General features: G+C 51.5%; 1 protein-coding gene across 3 annotated transcripts; it reads right to left on the bottom strand.

The window, feature by feature from the left end:
- Window positions 1–201: 201 nt before the first annotated feature.
- Window positions 202–20,829, bottom strand: LOC139586413 (syntaxin-1B). Of its 3 annotated transcripts, XM_071419760.1 has the most exons (10): window positions 20,719–20,826; window positions 17,842–17,919; window positions 15,269–15,368; window positions 13,514–13,588; window positions 11,847–11,920; window positions 9,253–9,361; window positions 8,176–8,249; window positions 5,890–6,027; window positions 2,511–2,621; window positions 202–421 (listed from the first exon to the last, which is right to left on the bottom strand). In XM_071419760.1, exons 1-10 carry the CDS (start codon window positions 20,746–20,748, stop codon window positions 341–343), a joined length of 870 nt encoding a protein of 289 aa, XP_071275861.1. In that variant the 5' UTR covers window positions 20,749–20,826; the 3' UTR covers window positions 202–340. The 3 variants fall into 3 exon arrangements, with proteins under 3 accessions (XP_071275861.1, XP_071275862.1, XP_071275863.1); XM_071419761.1 differs by lacking the exon at window positions 13,514–13,588 and having other exon boundaries at window positions 20,719–20,829; XM_071419762.1 differs by lacking the exon at window positions 202–421 and having other exon boundaries at window positions 2,537–2,780.
- Window positions 20,830–21,121: the final 292 nt, after the last annotated feature.

Genomic DNA, 21,121 nt, shown 5'->3' with positions numbered 1-21,121 from the left:
CAACCCAACCCAGCCCCGATTCGTGGGCGTGGCCAGCGGGGGGTGACGGGATGGATGAAGACCAATGAGGAAGAAGAAGAGGAACAAAGGGGGGCGGAGCTTAGATTTGCCAACACCTCAGAGGGGGGCGGAGCCTCGGGGGGGGAAAAAAAAATAAAGGGGGCGTGGCCGGCGGTGACGGGACCACCACGTGCTGGTTCGTCCGTTCGCAATTAATTAATTCGTTAATTTATTCGCGATTGATGCGGTTGATTAATTAATTCACGGGGGTATCGGGGGGGGAGGGGCACCGGGGGGGCGGGGCCTGGGCAGAGGGGGGGCGGGGCCGGGGGGAGGGGCCTCAGAGGCCCAGGGTGCCCCCGATGGAGGAGGCCAGGACCACGCCCAGCACCACGCAGCAAATGATGATCATGATCTTCTTCTGCGGTTCGGGGAGAATTCCGGCGGGTTTGGGAAAATCGGGGAATTTGGGGGAATTTTGGGGAAAAAATTCGGGATTTTTTGGGGATTTTTTGGGATTTTTTTGGGATTTTTTGGGGATTTTTTGGGATTTTTGGGGGATTTTTTTGAGGATTTTTTGGGGATTTTTGGGGATTTTTTGGGGGTTTTTTTGGGGATTTTTTGGGGATTTTTGTGGGATTTTTTGAGGATTTTTTTTGGGTTTTTTGGGGGATTTTTGGGGGATTTTTTGGGATTTTTTTGGGGATTTTTGTGGGGATTTTTTGGGATTTTTTGGGGATTTTTTTGGGTTTTTTGGGGGATTTTTGGGGATTTTTTGGGGGGATTTTTGTGGGGATTTTTGTGGGATTTTTGGGGGTTTTTTTGGGGTTTTTTGGGGGATTTTTTGTGGGATTTTGGGGGGGATTTTGGGGTATTTGGTAAATTTGGGGGTGGTTTTTTTTGGGGTGAATTTGGGGTGGATTTGGGGTAAATTTGGGGTTGGGTTTTTTTTGGGTGAATTTGGGGTGGATTTGGGGTAAATTTGGGGTGGGGTTTTTTGGGGTGGATTTGGGGTAAGTTCGGTGAATTTTGGTGGGTTTTGTTGCGTTTTGATGGGTTTTAATGGATTTGATGGATTTTAATGAATTCGATGGATTTGGGTGAATTCGATGGATTTTTTGGGTGTGAATTTTTGGTGGATTTGGGATGGATTTTGATGAATTTTGGGGGGAAATTTCGGTAAATTTTCGATGAATTTTCGACGATGTTTTTTTGGATGAGTTTGATGGATTTCAATGGATTTCAGTGAATTTCAATGAATTTCAGGCAAATTTTGATGAATTTTTATGGATTTTGATAAAGTTAAATGAATTTCAATGAATTTTGAGTGAATTTCAGTGAATTTCAGGCAAATTTTGATGAATTTTAATGAATTTTGATAAAGTTAAATGAATGTCAATGAATTTCGATGATTTTCAAAGAATTCCAACGAATTTTGGGTGAATTTTGATGGAATTCAGTGAATTTCATTGAGTTTTGATGGAATTCAATGAATTTCAATCAATTTTTGATGAATTTCGATGATATTTGATGGAATTCAATGAATTTTAATGAAATTTGATGGAATTCAATGAATTTCAATCCATTTTGATGGAATTCAATGAATTTCAATCAATTTTTGATGATTTTCAATGAATTTGGATGAAATTTGATGGAATTCAATGAAATTTGATGGAATTAAATTTTGGGTGAAATTTTGGGTGAATTTTTGGGAGGTCCCGGCAGCGGGGGAGGGGAGAGAGAACAGCGGAACATCACCGACCCCTCCCCCACCCCCAGCCCCTCCCAGTATAAACCAGTACGAACCAGTATGAACCAGTATGAACCAGTATAACCCAGTATAAACTGGTATAAACCAGTTCCCTCCCAGTATAAACCAGTATAACCCAGTATAAACCAATTCCCTCCCAGTCTCCTCCCAGTCCATCCTGGTCACTCTCAGTCCCCTCCCAGTATAAACCAGTAGCTCCCAGTCCCTCCCAGTCCCTCCCAGTCCCTTCCCAGTATAACCCAGTATATCCCAGTATGTCCCTGTATCCCCCCAGTCCCCTCCCAGTCCCTCCCAGTCCATCCCAGTGTCCCCACTGACCCTCCCAGTACATCCCAGTACATCCCAGTATAACCCAGTATCCCCAGTGACCCTCCCAGTCCCCTCCCAGTATAACCCAGTATAACCCAGTATAACCCAATATGTCCCAGTATCCTCCCAGACCCTCCCAGTTCAATCCCAGTTCCCCCCCAGTCCATCCCAGTCACTCCCAGTCCCTCCCAGTCCCTCCCAGTCCCTCCCAGTTCAATCCCAGTCCCTCCCAGTTTAACCCAAACCCCTCCCAGTTGCTCCCAGTTCCCTCCCAGTCCCTCCCAGTCCATCCCAGTATATCCCAGTATAACCGGGTGTCCCCATTGACCCTCCCAGTCCCTCCCAGTATATCCCAGTATAACCGGGTGTCCCCATTGACCCTCCCAGTATATCCCAGTATATCCCAGTATATCCCAGTGTCCCCACTGACCCTCCGGGCCTTGCTCTGGTACTTCACGGCTTTCTTGGTGTCGGACACGGCGCGCTCGACGTAATCCACCGAGTGCTCCACGTTGTACTCGATGCGGTCAATCATCTCCCCCTGGGGGCAGAGGTCACCTGAGTGACCACCGGTCACTCATGGTCACCACTGGTCAGTGATGGTCACCATTGGTCACTCATGGTCACCATTGGTCACTCATGGTCACTCGTAATCCACCGAGTGCTCCACGTTGTACTCGATGCGGTCAATCATCTCCCCCTGGGGGCAGAGGTCAGCCTGAGTGACCACCGGTCAGTGATGGTCACCATTGGTCACCACTGGTCACTCAGAGTGACCGCTGGGCACTCGTGATCCACCGAGTGCTCCACGTTGTACTCGATGCGGTCACTCATCTCCCCCTGGGGGCAGAGGTCAGCCTGAGTGACCACCGGTCAGTGATGGTCACCATGGTCACCACTGGTCACTCATGGTCACCACTGGTCAGTGATGGTGGTCACTGGTCAGTGATGGTGGTCACTGATTGTTCATGGTCACCACCGGTCACTCATGGTCACTATGGTCACCACTGATCAGTGATGGTCACCATTGGTCACCAATGGTCACTCAGAGTGACCACTGATCAGTGATGGTCACCATTGGTCACTCAGAGTGATCGCTGGTCAGTGATGGTGGTCAATGGTCACTCATGGTCACCACTGGTCAGTGATGGTCACCATGGTCACCATTGGTCACTGATGGTCACCATTGGTCACTCAGAGTGACCGCTGGGCACTCGTAATCCACCGAGTGCTCCACGTTGTACTCGATGCGGTCACTCATCAACCCCTGGGGGCAGAGGTCAGCCTGAGTGACCACTGGTCATCCTGAGTGACCACCAGTCAGTGATGGTCACCATGGTCACCACTGGTCACTCATGGTCACCACTGGTCAGTGACGGTGGTCAGTGGTCACTCATGGTCACCATTGGTCACTGACAGTCAATACTGGTCACTCATGGTCACCACTGGTCACTCATGGTCACTATGGTCACCACTGATCAGTCATGGTCACCACTGGTCACTCAGAGTGACCACTGGTCAGTGATGGTGGTCAGTGGTCACTCATGGTCACCACTGGTCACTCCCAGTGACCCATAACCCATCCCGATGACCACTGGTCACTCTCAATGAACTTAGACGGGTCCAGATGACCCATGGTCACTCAGGATGACCACTGGTCACTCCAAGGTGACCTTCTGGAGATCTTTGATGACCCTCAATGGCTCCAGATGGCCACTGGTCACTCCCAATGACCATTGATGGGTCCCAATGACCACTGGTCACTCCCAATGACCCATAACCCATCCCAATGACCACTGGTCACTCCCAGTGACCCGTAACCCATCCCAGATGACCCTCAATGGGTTCTTGGTGACCACAGGTGGCTCCAGATGGACTTTGATGGGTCCCAATGACCACTGGTCACTCCCAGTGACCCATAACCCATCCCGATGACCACTGGTCACTCCTGATGACTTCTGGTCCCTCCCGATGACCCGTGGTCACTCTGAATGACCCATAACCCATCCCGATGACCACTGGTCACTCCCAGTGACCCGTAGCCCGTCCCAATGACCACTGGTCACTCAAGATGACCCTCAATGGGTTCTTGGTGACCCTCAATGGCTCCGGATGACCTGTGGTCACTCCCAATGACCCGTGGTCACTCCCAATGACCCATAACCCATCCCAATGACCCGTGGTCACCCAGCGGTCACTCAGTGGTCACTCGGCGCGGACCTGGCTCTCGACCAGCATGGCCATGTCCACGAACATGTCGTGCAGCTCGCGGATGCCCTTTGGCCACTGACCATGACCCGTGGTCACTCCCAGTGAGCATTGATGGGTCCCAATGACCACTGGTCACTCTGAATGACCCATAACCCATCCCAGATGACCACTGGTCACTCCCAATGACCCATGGTCACTCAGGATGACCAGTGGTCACTCCAAGGTGACCTTCTGGAGATCTTTGATGACCCTCAATGGCTCCAGATGGGTTTTGGTCACTCCCAATGACCTCTAACCCATCCCAATGACCCGTAACCCATCCCAGATGACCAGTGGTCACTCCCAGTGACCCGTAGCCCATCCCGATGACCACTGGTCACTCAAGATGACCCTCAATGGGTTCTTGGTGACCCTCAATGGCTCCGGATGGACTTTGATGGGTCCCAATGACCACTGGTCACTCTCGATGACCCATAACCCATCCCAATGACCAGTGGTCACTCCCAATGACCCATGGTCACTCAGGATGACCAGTGGTCACTCCAAGGTGACCTTCTGGAGATCTTTGATGACCCTCAATGGCTCCAGATGGCCACTGGTCACTCCCAATGACCATTGATGGGTCCCAATGACCCGTGGTCACTCCCAATGACCCATAACCCATCCCAATGACCCGTGGTCACCCTGTGGTCACTCAGCGGTCACTCGGCACGGACCTGGCTCTCGACCAGCATGGCCATGTCCACGAACATGTCGTGCAGCTCGCGGATGCCCTTTGGCCACTGACCATGACCCGTAACCCATCCCAATGACCCGTAACCCATCCCAATGACCCGTGGTCACCCAGCGGTCACTCAGTGGTCACTCAGTGGTCACTCGGTGCAGACCTGGCTCTCGACCAGCATGGCCATGTCCACGAACACGTCGTGCAGCTCGCGGATGCCCTTTGGCCACTGACCATGACCCGTGGTCACTCCCAGTGACCATTGATGGGTCCCAATGACCACTGGTCACTCCCAATGACTTCTGGTCATTCTCGATGACCCGTGGTCACTCCCAGTGACCCATAACCCATCCCGATGACCACTGGTCACTCCAAGGTGACCTTCTGGAGATCTTTGATGACCCTCAATGGCTCCAGATGGCCTCTGGTCACTCCCAATGACCCGTGGTCACTCCCAGTGACCCGTAACCCATCCCAATGACCCGTGGTCACCCGTGGTCACTCAGTGGTCACTCAGTGGTCACTCAGCACGGACCTGGCTCTCGACCAGCATGGCCATGTCCACGAACACGTCGTGCAGCTCGCGGATGCCCTTTGGCCACTGACCATGACCCGTAACCCATCCCAATGACCCGTAACCCATCCCAATGACCCGTGGTCACCCGTGGTCACTCAGTGGTCACTCAGCGGTCACTCGGCACGGACCTGGCTCTCGACCAGCATGGCCATGTCCACGAACATGTCGTGCAGCTCGCGGATGCCCTTTGGCCACTGACCATGACCCGTGGTCACTCCCAATGACCCGTAACCCATCCCAATGACCCGTAACCCATCCTGATGACCACTGGTCACTCAGTGGTCACTCGGCACGGACCTGGCTCTCGACCAGCATGGCCATGTCCACGAACATGTCGTGCAGCTCGCGGATGCTGGTCTCCAGCTTGATGATCTCGTTGTGCCGCGTCTCGATCTCGTTCAGCGCCTGCTTGGTCATCTGCGAGTCCATCTTGATCTGCGGGGGGAAGGGGGGCGGTCACTCGGGGTCACCCGGGGTCACCCGGGGTCACCCGGGGTCACCTGGTGGTCAGCTGGTGCTGGGGACCTTCAGGTGGTCACCTGGTGGTCACCAGAGATCTCCAGGACCTTCAGGTGGTCACCATGGATGTCCAGGTGGTTCTGGTGGTCACCTGGTGGTCACCTGGTGGTCACCCAGGATGTCCAGGTGGTCACCTGGTGGTCACCATGGATCCCCAGGACCTTCAGGTGGTCACCATGGATGTCCTGGTGGTCACCTGGTGGTCACCATGGATCCCCAGGACCTTCAGGTGGTCACCAAGGTGACCTTCAGGTGGTCACCATGGATCTCCTGGTGGTCACCTGGTGGTCACCTGGTGGTCACCATGGATCCCCAGGACCTTCAGGTGGTCACCATGGATCCCCTGGTGGTCAGCTGATGGTCACCTGGTGGTCACCTGATGGTCAGCTGGTCCCAGAGATCTCCAGGTGGTCACCCAAGTGACCTTCAGGTGGTCACCCAGGATGTCCAGGTGGTCACCATGGATCCCCTGGTGGTCACCTGATGGTCACCTGGTGGTCACCATGGATCTCCAGGACATTCAGGTGATCACCCAAGTGACCTTCAGGTGGTCACCCAGGATGTCCAGGTGGTTCTGGTGGTCACCTGGTGGTCACCTGGTGGTCACCATGGATGTCCAGGTGGTCACCTGGTGGTCACCAGAGATCTCCAGGACCTTCAGGTGGTCACCAAGGTGACCTTCAGGTGGTCACCATGGATCTCCTGGTGGTCACCTGGTGGTCAGCTGATGGTCAGCTGATGGTCAGCTGGTCACTATGGATCTCCAGGACCTTCAGGTGGTCACCACGGATCTCCAGGTGGTCACCTGGTGGTCACCTGGTGGTCACCATGGATCCCCTGGTGGTCACCTGGTGGTCAGCTCATGGTTCGGACCTTCAGGTGGTCACCAGTGACCCCCAGTCCCTCCCAGTGACCCCGGTGACCACGGTGGTCACTCTGGTCACTCCCAATGACCCCAGTGACCCCTGGTGGCCGCAGTGGTCACTCCCGATGACCCCAAGGACCCCATTGACCCCTGGTCACTCCCAGTCCCTCCCAGTGACCCCAAAGACCCCCGGTCAGTCCCGGTCAGTCCTGGTGACCACGGTGGTCACTCCGGTCACTCCGGTCACTCTGGTCACTCTGGTCAGTCCCGGTCAGTCCCAGTGGTCACTCCGGTCACTCTGGCCTGTCCCAGTGACCACAGTGGTCACTCCAGTCACTCCGGTCAGTCCCGGTGGTCACTCTGGTCACTCCGGTCACTCTGGTCAGTCCTGGTCAGTCCTGGTGACCATGGTGGTCACTCCGGTCACTCTGGCCAGTCCCGGTCAGTCCTGGTCAGTCCCGGTGGTCACTCCAGTCACTCTGGTCATTCTGGTCACTCTGGTCAGTCCTGGTGACCATGGTGGTAACTCCGGTCACTCTGGTCACTCTGGTCAGTCCCAGTGACCACAGTGGTCACTCTGGTCAGTCCCGGTCAGTCCTGGTGACCACGGTGGTCACTCTGGTCACTCTGGTCAGTCCCGGTCAGTCCCAGTGGTCACTCCGGTCACTCTGGTCAGTCCCAGTCAGTCCCGGTGGTCACTCCGGTCACTCTGGTCACTCCGGTCAGTCCCGGCCAGTCCTGGTCAGTCCCAGTGACCACGGTGGTCACTCCGGTCACTCTGGTCAGTCCTGGTGACCACGGTGGTCACTCCGGTCACTCTGGTCAGTCCCAGTCAGTCCCGGTGGTCACTCTGGTCACTCTGGTCACTCCGGTCACTCTGGTCAGTCCCGGTGAGTCCCGGTGGTCACTCTGGTCACTCTGGTCAGTCCCAGTCAGTCCCAGTGGTCACTCTGGTCACTCTGGTCAGTCCCAGTCAGTCCCAGTGGTCACTCTGGTCACTCTGGTCATCCCGGTCGCTCTGGTCAGTCCTGGTCAGTCCCAGTGACCACGGTGGTCACTCCGGTCACTCTGGTCAGTCCCGGTCAGTCCTGGTCAGTCCCAGTGACCATTGTGGTCACTCTGGTCACTCCGGTCACTCTGGTCAGTCCCGGTCAGTCCCGGTGGTCACTCCGGGGGTCACTCCGGCCGCGGTCACTCACGTCGTCCGTGAAGATGGCCAGCTTGCCGCTCTCCAGCATGTCCTCCAGCTCCTCGTTGGTCGTGGTCCGGCCGGCTGGGGGAGAGTGACCGCTGAGTGACCACTGAGTGACCACTGAGTGACCACTGAGTGACCACTGACCCCCTGATGACCCCCGGCCACTCCCATGCCTGACCACTCCCCCCACACTGACCACTGAGCCCCGAGTGACCCCTGGCCCCCTTCACTGACCACTGAGCCCTGATGACCCCAGAGTGACCCCTGATGACCCCAGATGACCCCAGGGTGACCCCAGTGACCCCAGGGTGACCCTCACTGATCCCAGCTCTCTCTGCAGCCGCTCCTTGCAGTGGTCAGTGCACGGTGACCTCTCGGTCCCTCCCCGTTCCCTGATGACCAACGATGACCAACGATGACCAATGATGACCATTGACCCCAGGTGACCCCAGAGTGACCAGAGCAGTGGTCAGTGACCCCAGGGTGACCCCGGGTGACCCTCACTGATCCCCAGCTCTCTCTGCATCCGCTCCTTGCAGCGGTCACTGTGACCGCTCTGTCCCTCACACTGACCATTCCCTGATGACCAATGATGACCAATGACCCCAGATGACCCCAGAGTGACCACAGCAGTGGTCAGTGACCCCAGATGACCCCGGGTGACCCTCACTGATCTTGTCCCCATCCCCTGATGACCAATGATGACCAATGACCCCAGGTGACCCCAGAGTGACCACAGCAGTGGTCAGTGACCCCGGGTGACCCTCACTGATCCCCAGCTCTCTCTGCATCCGCTCCTTGCAGTGGTCACTGTGACTGCTCTGTCCCTCACACTGACCATCCCCTGATGACCAATGATGACCAATGACCCCAGGTGACCCCAGATGACCCCAGATGACCCCGATGACCCCGGGTGACCCTCACTGATCTCGAGCTGTCTCTGGATCCGGTCCTTGCAGCGGTCACTGTGACCGCTCTGTCCCCATCCCCTGATGACCAACGATGACCAATGACCCCAGGTGACCCCGGGTGACCCCAGATGACCCCAGGTGACCCCAGATGACCCCAGGGTGACCCTCACTGATCTCGAGCTGTCTCTGGATCCGGTCCTTGCAGCGGTCCCGGTACTTGGACTGCGTCGCGTTGTACTCGGTCATCACCTCCACGAACTTGCGGGACAGCGTCGAGTGCTGGGACACAGGTGAGACACCACAGGTGAGACCACACAGGTGGGACCACACAGGTGGGACCACACAGGTGAGACAGGGACAGGTGAGACCCAACAGGTGAGACACAACAGGTGAGACCGGACAGGTGAGACACGACAGGTGAGACCACACAGGTGAGATATGGACAGGTGAGAGACAGGTGAGATATGGACAGGTGGGACAGGTGAGATACAGGTGAGACAGGTGGGACAGGTGAGATATGGACAGGTGAGACATGGACAGGTGAGATACAGGTGAGATACAGGTGAGATATGGACAGGTGAGACACAGGGACAGGTGAGACAAGACAGGTGAGATATGGGACAGGTGAGATATGGACAGGTGAGATACAGGTGAGACACGGGGACAGGTGAGACAGGTGAGACACAGGTGAGATACAGGTGAGACATGGACAGGTGAGATAGAGGTGAGACCGGACAGGTGAGACATGGGGACAGGTGAGACCCAACAGGTGAGACATGGACAGGTGAGATACAGGTGAGACCCGACAGGTGAGACCCGACAGGTGAGATATGGGCAGGTGAGACCCAGGGACAGGTGAGACAGGTGAGACCCAATAGGTGAGACCGGACAGGTGAGACAGGTGGGACATGGACAGGTGAGGTCACACAGGTGAGGGACAGGTGAGGTCATACACTGCTGCTGCTGCTGGTGACGATGACGATGATGATGATGAAGTCAATGATGATGATGAAGCTGATGATGAAGTCAATGATGATGACGATGATGATGATAATGAAGATGATGACGACGATGAAGGACAATGACAATTAAACCAATGGTGATGACAATGATGACGATGATGATGAAGATCAAGCCAACAATGACGATGATGCTGATGAAGATGAAACCAACGATGGAGCCGATGATGAAGTCGATGATGACGATGATGATGAAGTCAACAATAAAGTCGATGATGATGATGATGACGATGAAGCCATTGATGACGATGAAGATGAAGGACAATGGCAATTAAACCAATGATGAAGCTGATGATGATGAAGATGAAGCCAATGATGACGATGATGAAGCTGATGATGATGATGACGATGATGATGAAGGTGACAATGATGATGATGAAGATGAAGTTAACGATGATGATGATGAAGGTGATGATGATGATGATGAAGCCAATGATGATGATGATGATGATGAAGGTGAAGGACAATGGCAATTAAACCAATGATGAAGCCGATGATGGTGATGAAGATCAAGGACAATGATGATGACGATGATGATGATGAAGATGAAGCCAATGATGAAGGTGATGATGACTCTGATGATGATGATGATGACGACGATGAAGCCAATGAAGCCATTGATGATGATGAAGACGAAGGACAATGATGAAGCCAATGATGATGACGATGACCATGATGACGATGATGATGAAGCCAATGACGATGATGAAGATGAAGCCAATGATGACGATGATGATGATGATGATGATGATGAAGATGAAGGACAATGATGAAGTCAATGACTCTGATGATGATGATGATGATGATGGACAATGTTGAAGCCAATGATGATGACGATGAAGATGAAGATGATGAAGCCAATGATGACTCTGATGATGATGATGATGATGAAGGTGACGATGATGATGATGACGATGAAGCCAATGACAATGAAGCCATTGATGATGATGAAGATGAAGGACAATGATGAAGCCAATGACTCTGATGATGATGATGATGATGAAGGGCAATGTTGAAGCCAATGATGACTCTGATGATGATGATGATGATGACGATGAAGCCAATGACAATGAAGCCATTGTTGACGATGAAGACGAAGGACAATGGCAATTAAACCAGTGATGATGACGATGATGATGATGAAGATTAAGCCAATGATGAAGTCAATGATGATGATGAAGATGAAGCCAATGATGACGATGATGACGATGATGATGATGACGATGAAGCCGATGACAATGAAGCCATTGATGACGATGAAGATGAAGGACAATGGCAATTAAACCATTGATGAAGCCGATGATGATGATGAAGATGAAGCCAATGATGATGATGATGAAGCCAATGATGACAATGATGATGATGAAGATCAAGTCAATGATGAAGTCAATGATGAGGATGACGATGAAGCCAATGATGAAGGTGATGATGACTCTGATGATGATGATGATGACGATGATGAAGCCAATGAAGCCATTGATGATGATGAAGACGAAGGACAATGATGAAGCCAATGATGATGACGATGATGATGAAGATGATGATGAAGCCAATGACGATGATGATGATGATGGTGACGATGATGATGATGATGATGACGATGAAGCCAATGACAATGAAGCCATTGTTGATGATGAAGACGAAGGACAATGATGAAGTCAATGATGATGACGATGATGATGAAGATGAAGCCAATGACAATGATGATGATGATGATGATGATGAAGGTGACGATGAAGGCTCACCTGCGTCTTGCGGATCCGCAGGTCGGCCGAGGAGCGGTTCAGCCCCTCCTCCTGCTCGATGCTCTGCTCGATGGCTGCGGCCGGACAGCGGTCACTCGGTCAGCGGTCACTCGGTCAGTGGTCACTCGGTCAGCGGTCACTCGGTCAGCGGTCACTCAGCGGTCACTCAGTGGTCACTCGGTCAGGGGTCACTCGGTCAGCGGTCACTCACTCAGCGGTCACTCAGTGGTCACTCGGTCAGGGGTCACTCAGTGGTCACTCGGTCAGCGGTCACTCGGTCAGCGGTCACTCGGTCAGTGGTCACTCGGTGGTCACTCACTCAGTGGTCACTCACTCAGCGGTCACTCGGTCAGCGGTCACTCGGTCAGCGGTCACTCAGCGGTCACTCGGTCAGCGGTCACTCGGTGGTCACTCACTCAGTGGTCACTCACTCAGTGGTCACTCAGCAGTCACTCGGTCAGCGGTCACTCGGTGGTCACTCAGTGGTCACTCAGCGGTCACTCACTCAGCGGTCACTCAGCGGTCACTCAGGGTCACTCAGGGTCACTCAGCGGTCACTCAGTGGTCACTCATTGGTCACTCATTGGTCACTCACTCAGCGGTCACTCGGTGGTCACTCACTCAGCGGTCACTCGGTCAGCGGTCACTCGGTGGTCACTCACCCAGCGGTCACTCAGCGGTCACTCAGTGGTCACTCATTGGTCACTCACTCAGTGGTCACTCAGCGGTCACTCACCCAGCGGTCACCCAGCGGTCACTCACTCAGTGGTCACTCAGTGGTCACTCATTGGTCACTCACCCAGCGGTCACCCAGCGGTCACTCACTCAGCGGTCACTCATTGGTCACTCAGTGGTCACTCACTCAGCGATCACTCAGCGGTCACTCAGTCAGCGGTCACTCAGTGGTCACTCAGCGGTCACTCACCCAGCGGTCACTCACTCAGTGCTCACTCATTGGTCATTCAGCGGTCACTCAGCAGTCACTCAATGGTCACTCACTCAGCGGTCACTCACTCAGCGGTCACTCAGCAGTCACTCAATGGTCACTCACTCAGCGGTCACTCAGTGCTCACTCAGCGGTCACTCATTGGTCACTCAGCGGTCACTCAGTGGTCACTCACTCATTGGTCACTCATTGGTCACTCAGCAGTCACTCAGCGGTCACTCACTCAGCGGTCACTCAGCAGTCACTCAGCGGTCACTCACTCAGGGGTCACTCACTCAGCGGTCACTCAGCGGTCACTCAGTGGTCACTCATTGGTCACTCAGTGGTCACTCAGCGGTCACTCGGTGGTCACTCAGCGGTCACTCAGCGGTCACTCAGTGGTCACTCAGTCAGTGGTCACTCATTGGTCACTCAGTGGTCACTCATTGGTCACTCAGTGGTCACTCAGTGGTCACTCAGTGGTCACTCAGGGGTCACTCACTGGTCACTCAGTGCTCACTCAGCGGTCACTCATTGGTCACTCATTGGTCACTCATTGGTCACTCACCCATTGGTCACCCATTGGTCACTCATTGGTCACTCATTGGTCACTCATTGGTCACTCATTGGTCACTCACCCAGCGGTCACTCAGCGGTCACCCAGCGGTCACTCATTGGTCACTCATTGGTCACTCACCCATCGGTCACTCATTGGTCACTCAGGGCAGGGGTCAAAGGTCACCTTTCAATTTGGAGCGCACTTTGTTCGCCGTTTTCTTGATGTCGGCCGTGAGATCCTCGAGCTCCTGCTTGGTCTCTGAGGGACCGAGAGTGACCGAGAGTGACCGGTGAGTGACCACTGAGTGACCACTGAGTGACCACCCACTGACCACCCACTGATTGATTAATGACTGATTAATGAATGATTAATGAATGATGAGTGATCAGTGAGTGACCAGTGAGTGACCGGTGAGTGACCAGTGAGTGACCACTGAGTGACCACTGAGTGACCACTGAGTGACCACCCACTGACCACCCACTGATTGATTAATGACTGATTAATGAATGATTAATGAATGATTAATGAATGATGAGTGACCACTGAGTGACCACTGAGTGACCACTGAGTGACCACTGAGTGACCACCCGCTGACCACCCGCTGACCACCCACTGACCAATTACTGATCAATTACTGATTGATTAATGAATGATTAATGACTGATTAGTGACTGGTGAGTGACCACTGAGTGACCACTGAGTGACCACTGAGTGACCACTGAGTGACCACCCGCTGACCACCCACTGACCACCCACTGACCAGCCACTGACCAATTACTGATTGATTAATGACTGATTAATGACTGATTAATGAATGATTAATGACTGATTAATGACTGATAATTGACTGATTAATGACTGATGAGTGACCGGTGAGTGACCAATGAGTGACCAATCACTGACCAATTACTGACCAATTACTGATTGATTAATGACTGATTAATGACTGATGAGCGACTGATTAATGACTGATTAATGACTGATGAGTGACTGATTAATGACTGATTAATGACTGATGAGTGACTGATTAATGACTGATTAATGACTGATGAGCGACTGATTAATGACTGATTAATGACTGATGAGTGACTGATTAATGACTGATTAATGACTGATGAGTGACTGATTAATGACTGGTGAATGATTGATTAATGACTGATTAATGAGTGATTAATGACTGATTAATGACTGATGAGCGACTGATTAATGACTGATTAATGACTGATGAGTGACTGATTAGTGACTGATTAATGACTGATTAATGACTGATTAGTGACTGATTAGTGACTGATGAGTGACTCTGACCCCATTAATGACCCAATTACCCCACTAATAACTGCAATAATTATACCGTTAACTAATTAGCTCATTCATTAATTAAATCATTATTTAATTAATTAACGATTAATGATTAATGATTAATGATTAATGATTAATAATTAAATCATTAATTAATAATTAATGAACTCACTCTCATCGGGGTTGGGGGCAGCCAGGATGGGGCTGTGCTGCTCCTTAATGACCCCATTAACCCCATTAATGACCCCATTAATGACCCAATAACCCCATTAACTATCGGAATAATTGATTAATTGATTAATTAATTAATAATTAATTAATGAACTCACTCTCATCAGGGTTGGGGGCGGCCAGGATGGCGCTGTGCTCCTTAATGACCTCATTAACCCCATTAATGACCCCATTAATGACCCAATAACCCCATTAACGATCCCAATAACTGATTAATCGATTAATTAATTAATTAATAATTAATTAATGAACTCTCATCAGGGTTGGGGGCGGCCAGGATGGCGCTGTGCTCCTTAATGACCCCATTAACCCCATTAATGACCCCATTAATGACCCAATAACCCCATTAATGGTTAGAATAATTAATAATTCATTAATTAATAATTAATAATTAATTAATTAACTCACTCTCATCAGGGTTGGGGGCGGCCAGGATGGCGCTGTGCTGCTTCTTCACCTGCTCCACGTCCTCCGAGAGTTTCTCGATGCAGCCCCGGATCTCCTCCACCTAAAATGGGGCAAATTCCGGCAAATTTGGGCAAATTCGGGAAAAATCGGGGAAATTTGGGCAAAAAATTGGGGATTTTGGGGGAAAAAAATTGGGGATTTTATTGGGGAACAATTGGGGATTTTTGTGGGAAAAAATTGGGGATTTTTTGGGGAAAAATTGGGGATTTTTAGGGAAAAAATCGGGGATTTTTTGGGGGGAAAAATTGGGGATTTTTTGGGGAAAAATTGGGGATTTTTTGGGGGAAAATTGGGGATTTTTGGGGAAAAAATTGGGGATTTTTTGGGGAAAAAATTGGGGATTTTATTGGGGAAAAATTGGGGATTTTTTTGGGGGAAAAAATGGGGATTTGTGGGGGGGGGAAATTGGGGATTTTTTTGGGGAAAATTGGGGATTTTGGGGGGAAAAATTGGGGATTTTTGGGGGAAAATTGGGGATTTTATTGGGGAAAAATTGGGGATTGTTTTTGGGAAAAATTGGGGATTTTTTTGGGGGGGGAAATTGGGGATTTTTTGGGGGGAAATCGGGGACTTTTTGGGGCAAAAATTGGGGATTTTATTGGGGAAAAATTGGGGATTTTTGGCGAAAAATTGGGGATTTTTGGGGGGAAAATTGGGGATTTTTTGAGGAAAAATTGGGGATTTTTGGGGGGAAAATTGGGGATTTTTGGGGGAAAATTGGGGATTTTATTGGGGAAAAATTGGGGATTTTGGGGGGAAAATTGGGGATTTTTTGGGGGAAAATTGGGGATTTTATTGGGGAAAAATTGGGGATTTTTGGGGGAAAAATTGGGGATTTTTGGGGAAAAATTGGGGATTTTTGGGGACGTCCCAGAAAAAAACTGGGGGGAATTTTGGGGATTTTGGGGGAAATTTTGGGGGCAAATCTGGGAATTCTTTGGAATTTTTGGGGCGAAATTTGGGGCAATTTTCAGGGGATTTTGAGGGATTTTGGAAGAATTGGGGGAATTTGGGGGGGATTTGGTGAAATTTGGGGATTTTGGGGGAATTTTGGTGAAATTTGGGGATTTTGGGGGGTCCCAGAGCAATTTTGGGGGGATTTTGGGGGATTTGGGGGGGATTCGAGGGAATTTTAGGGGGTTCTTGCAAATTTTAGGGGATTTGGGGGGAATTTGGGGATTTGGGGGATTTTTGCGGAATTTTGGGGGGGGCGTTTGGGGAATTTTTGGGAAATTTGGGGGATTTTGGGGATTTTGGGGGTCCCAGGGAAATTTTGGGGGATTTTTAGGAGTCAAATAAGTGAGAATTTGGGGCATTTTGGGGGGTCCTGAGGGATTTTAGGGGTCCCGATCCCATTTTTGGGGTCCTGGTGCCATTTTTGGGGGTCCCTGATGCCATTTTTGGGGTCCTGGACCCGATTTTGGGGGTCCCGATCCCATTTTTTGGGGTTTTGGGGGGTCCCTGATCCCATTTTTGGGGGTCCCGATCCCATTTTTTGGGGTCCTGATTCCGATTTTGGGGGTCCCGATCCCATTTTTGGTGTCCCAAACCCAATTTTGGGGGTCCTGGACCCATTTTAGGGGGTCCTGATCCCATTTTTTGGGGTCCCTGGGGTTTTTTTGGGGTCCCAAACCCAATTTTGGTGTCCCAGGCCCATTTTTGGGGGTTCTGATCCCATTTTAGGGGGTCCCAATGCTGATTTTGGGGTCCCTGATCCCATTTTTGGGGATTCTGGTCCAATTCTGGGGTCCCAATCCCATTTTTGGGTGTCCTGGTCTCATTTTTGGGGGTCCCTGGGGGTTTTCAGGTGCCCCAATCCCATTTTTGGGGTCCCAAACCCATTTTTTGGGGGTCCCTGACCCGATTTTAGGAGTCCCGATCCCATTTTTTGGGGTCCCATACCAAATTTTTGGGGTACTGGACCCATTTTCGGGGGTCTCGGGTTGGTTTTTTGGGGTCCCCGACCCAATTTTGGGGGTTCCAAACCCATTTTTAGGGGTCTTGGGTTGTTTTTTTGGGGTCCCTGACCCGATTTTGGGGGTCCTGGACCTGATTTTTGGGGTCCCTGATCCCATTTTTTGGGGTCCCGATCCCATTTTTGGGGTTTTTGGGGGTCCCGATCCCATTTTTGGGGTCCCTGACCCATTTTTGAGGGTCCCGATCCCATTTCAAGGATCCCAAACCCATTTTTGGGGTCCCGATCCCATTTTTGGGGTCCCAAACCAAATTTTTGGGGTTTTTGGGGGTCCCAAACCCATTTTTTGGGGTCCCGGACCCGATTTTGGGGGTCTCAAACCCAATTTTTGGGGGTCCCAAACCCATTTTTTGGGTTTTTGTGGGTCCCGATCCCATTTTTTGGGGTCCCTGACCCGATTTTGGGGGTCCCTGTGCCATTTTTTTGGGTCCCTGGGGGTTTTTGAGGGTCCTGGACCCGATTTTGGGGGTTCTGATCCCATTTTTGGGGTTCCTGACCCGATTTTGGGGGTCCCTGTGCCATTTTTTGGGGTCCCCACCTGCTCGAAGAACTCGTCCATGAAGTGGTCCCTGTCCACCGTCAACACCTTCTCCTCCTCATCGTCGCTGTCCTTGGCCTGCGGGGGGGCGCTCTCAGGGGGGCGTGGCCTCGGCAAAAACCACGCCCACAAAGACGAAAGCCACGCCCCCCAAATTAAAAAAAAAAAAAAGCCCCCCAAAAATCCGAAAATTCCCCACTTAAAAAAGCCCAAAATCGTCCACAGGACTGCTCCAAATCTGCCCCAAAAAATCATCCCCCCCAAAAAATCCCAAAAATCATCCCAGAATCGCCAAATATGCCCCCAAAAAATCCCCAAAAAATTCCCCAAAAAACTCAAAAAAATCCCCAAAAATCCCCCCAAAAAAATCCCAAAAAATCATCCCAGAATCGCCAAATATGCCCCCCAAAAAATCCCCCAAAATTCCCCCCCAAAAAAAACCAAAAAAATCCTCCAAAAAATCGTCCCCCAAAAATTCCTCCCAAAATCGCCAAATATTCCCCCAAATATCCCCCTGAAATCCCCCCCAAAAAAACCCAAAAAATCCCCCAAAAATCCCCCCAAAAAACTCCAAAAATCCCCAAAAATCCCCCCCCAAAAAATCCCCCAAAATCCTCCAAAAATCACCAAATATCACCCAAAAAATCCCAAAATCCCCCCAAAAAAACCCCAAAAAATCCCAGAAAATTCCTCCAAAATCGCCAAATATCCCCCAAAAAAAATCCCCCAAAATCTTCCCCCAATCAGCTCCCAAAAAATCCCCAAAACCCTCCCAAAAAAAATCAACCAAATTCCCCCCAAAAAATCCCAAATTTCCCCCAAAATCCCCCCCCAAAATCTCAAAATCCCCCCCTCAAAATTCCTCAAACCCCCCAAAAGATCCCAAAAAAATCCCAAAAAATTCCCAAAAATCCCTGAGACCCCCCCCGACAATTCCCCACCCCACCCCCTCTGGGATCCCCCAAATCCCCCCCAAAATCGCCCCCAAACCCAAAAAATCCCAAAAAATCCCCAAAATTCCCTGAAAACCCCAAAAAGTTTGAAAAAAAAATCTCAAACAATCCCCAAAAAACCCCAAAATTCTGCCCCATCCGGCACCACCCCCCAAGACCTCAAATCCCACGGGATCCCCCAAAATCCCCCAAAAATCCCCCCCCAAAATCGCCCCCAGACCCCAAAAAATCTCCCAAAAATTTAAAAAATCCCCAAAAAATCCCAAAACATCTCAAAAAAATCCCCCAAAAAATCCCCAAAAATCCCAAAAAATTCCCAAAAATCCCGGGACCCCTCCCCACAATCCCCACCGCCATCACCCCAAAACCCCCTCGAGACCCCCCAAAATTGCCCCAAATCCCCCTCCGGATCCCAGGACCCCCCAAATTCCCCCCAAAAACCCCAAAAAATTTAAAAAAAATTCCAAAAAAAATCCCAAAAATTCCCCAAAAATCCCCAAAATTCTGCCCCATCCCCCACCATCCCCCGAGACCCCAAAACCCCCGCAGACCCCCCAAACCCCCAAAATCCCCAAAAATCCCCAAAAATCCCCCAAAATCGACCCCAGACCCCAAAAATTCTGCAAAAATCCCCCCAAAAATACCCAAAAATCCCAAAGAATCCCCCAAAAAAATCCGAAAAAATTCCCAAAAACCGCCGGGGACCCCTCCCTACCATTCCTCAGCCCCGAGACCCCCAAACCCCCCCAAAAACCCTCCAAAAATCCCCCAAAAATTAAAAAAAAATCCCAAAAAATAAATTAAAAAAACCCAAAAAATCCCCCAAAAATCCCAAAAATTCCCCAAAAAATCCCCAAAATTCCCAAAAATCCCCGGACCCCCTTCCCACAATCCCCCTCCCCCAGCCCCCCAAAACCCCTCAAGACCCACCCAAAATCCCCCCAAAATCGCCCCCAGACCCCAAAAAATCCTCCAAAAATTTAAAAAAAATCCCAAAAAATAAAAAAAAATCGCAAAAAAAAATCCCCAAAAATCCCCAAAAAATTCCCAAAAATCCCCGGGACCCCTCCCCACCCCCAAATCCTTCAAACCCCCCAAAATCGCCCCTAGACCCCAAGAATTCCCAAAAACACCCCAAAAAATCCTAAAAAAAATCCCAAAAAATCCCAAAGAAATCCCAAAAAATTCCCAAAAATCCCCGGGCCCCCCTCCCCACCCTTCCCCACCCCCAAACCCCCCCAAAATCGACCCCAGACCCCCAAAAATTCCAAAAACCCCAAAAAAATCGCCAAAAAATCCCAAAAAATCGCCAAAAAATCCCCAAAAATACCAAAAAAAATCCCAAAAAATCCCAAAAAATTCCCAAAAATCCCCGGGACCCCTCCCCAGAATTCCCGCACCCCCAAATGCCCCCAAACCCCCCAAAAAAACCCCCAAAAAACCCCCAAAAATCCCCAAAAAATCCCCAAAAAATCGCCAAAAATCCCCAAAAATACCAAAAAAATCCCAAAAAATCCCAAAAAATTCCCAAAAATCCCCGGGACCCCTCCCCAGGATTCCCCACCCCCAAATGCCCCCCAAACCCCCCAAAAAACCCCCAAAAAAATCCCCAAAAATCCCCAAAAAATCCCCAAAAAATCGCCAAAAAATCCCCAAAAATCCAAAAAAAATCCAAAAAATCCCAAAAAAATCCCCAAAAAAATCCCTGGGCCCCCTCCCCACTCTTCCCCTCCCCCACGCTCTCAAAACCCCCTCCAAAACCCCCCCAAAACCCCCTCAAAAAATCCCAAAAAAATCCCCAAAAATTCCCCAAAATTCCCCAAATTTCCCCAACCCCCCCCGGGCCCCCTCCCCACCCTTCCCCTCCCCCACCCCCTCCCCTCCCCCCCCATCCCCCCCTGCCCTCCCCTCCCCCCCCGCTCACGCTGCGGAGCTCCTGGGTCCGGTCCTTCATGGTGGGGGGAGGGGCGCGGGGGCGGGGGGGGGGGAGGGGCGGCCCCCCCCGCGGTGCGGCTGGGGGGGGTGGGGGAGGGGCCGGGACCCCCCCCCTTGGGATTTTTGGGGTTTTTTTAAATTGGGGGGGGGGTGGGGGGGGAGGGGAGGGGGGCTCCGAGCGCGAGGGGGGGGTGGGGGAGGGCGGCCCCGGGGGCTGCGGCGGGCGGCTTGCGGCTGCGGAGGGGGGGGGAGGGGCAGGAAAAGGGGGGGGGGAGGGGGAGGGGCGGGGAAAAAAAAAGGGGGGGGAGGGAGGGGTGGGGGAGGGGCCTTGCGCTAAGGGGGCTGCGGATGGGGAGGGGGGCGGGGGCTAAAAAGGGGGCGGGGCTAAAATG

This window comes from Agelaius tricolor, unplaced genomic scaffold (assembly GCF_023055355.1).
Source record: "Agelaius tricolor isolate 1412-34295 unplaced genomic scaffold, bAgeTri1.0.p SCAF_117, whole genome shotgun sequence".
In the NCBI taxonomy this organism is placed as follows: Eukaryota; Metazoa; Chordata; class Aves; order Passeriformes; family Icteridae; genus Agelaius; species Agelaius tricolor.
The sequence above is the reverse complement of the archived record's forward strand: the minus strand, read 5'-3'. Positions and strand labels throughout refer to the sequence as shown.

What these genes read in the sequence shown, in the direction of transcription:
- LOC139586413 (XM_071419760.1), bottom strand. Translation starts at nt 20,748, where the DNA reads ATGAAGGACCGGACCCAGGAGCTCCGCAGC. An exon ending in CCAGAGACAGCTCGAGATCA is followed by an intron (nt 8,250 to 9,252) that starts GTGAGGGTCACC and finishes ACTCTCCCCCAG; the next exon opens with CCGGCCGGACCACGACCAAC. An exon ending in ACCAGAGCAAGGCCCGGAGG is followed by an intron (nt 422 to 2,510) that starts GTCAGTGGGGAC and finishes CCCGAACCGCAG; the next exon opens with AAGAAGATCATGATCATCAT.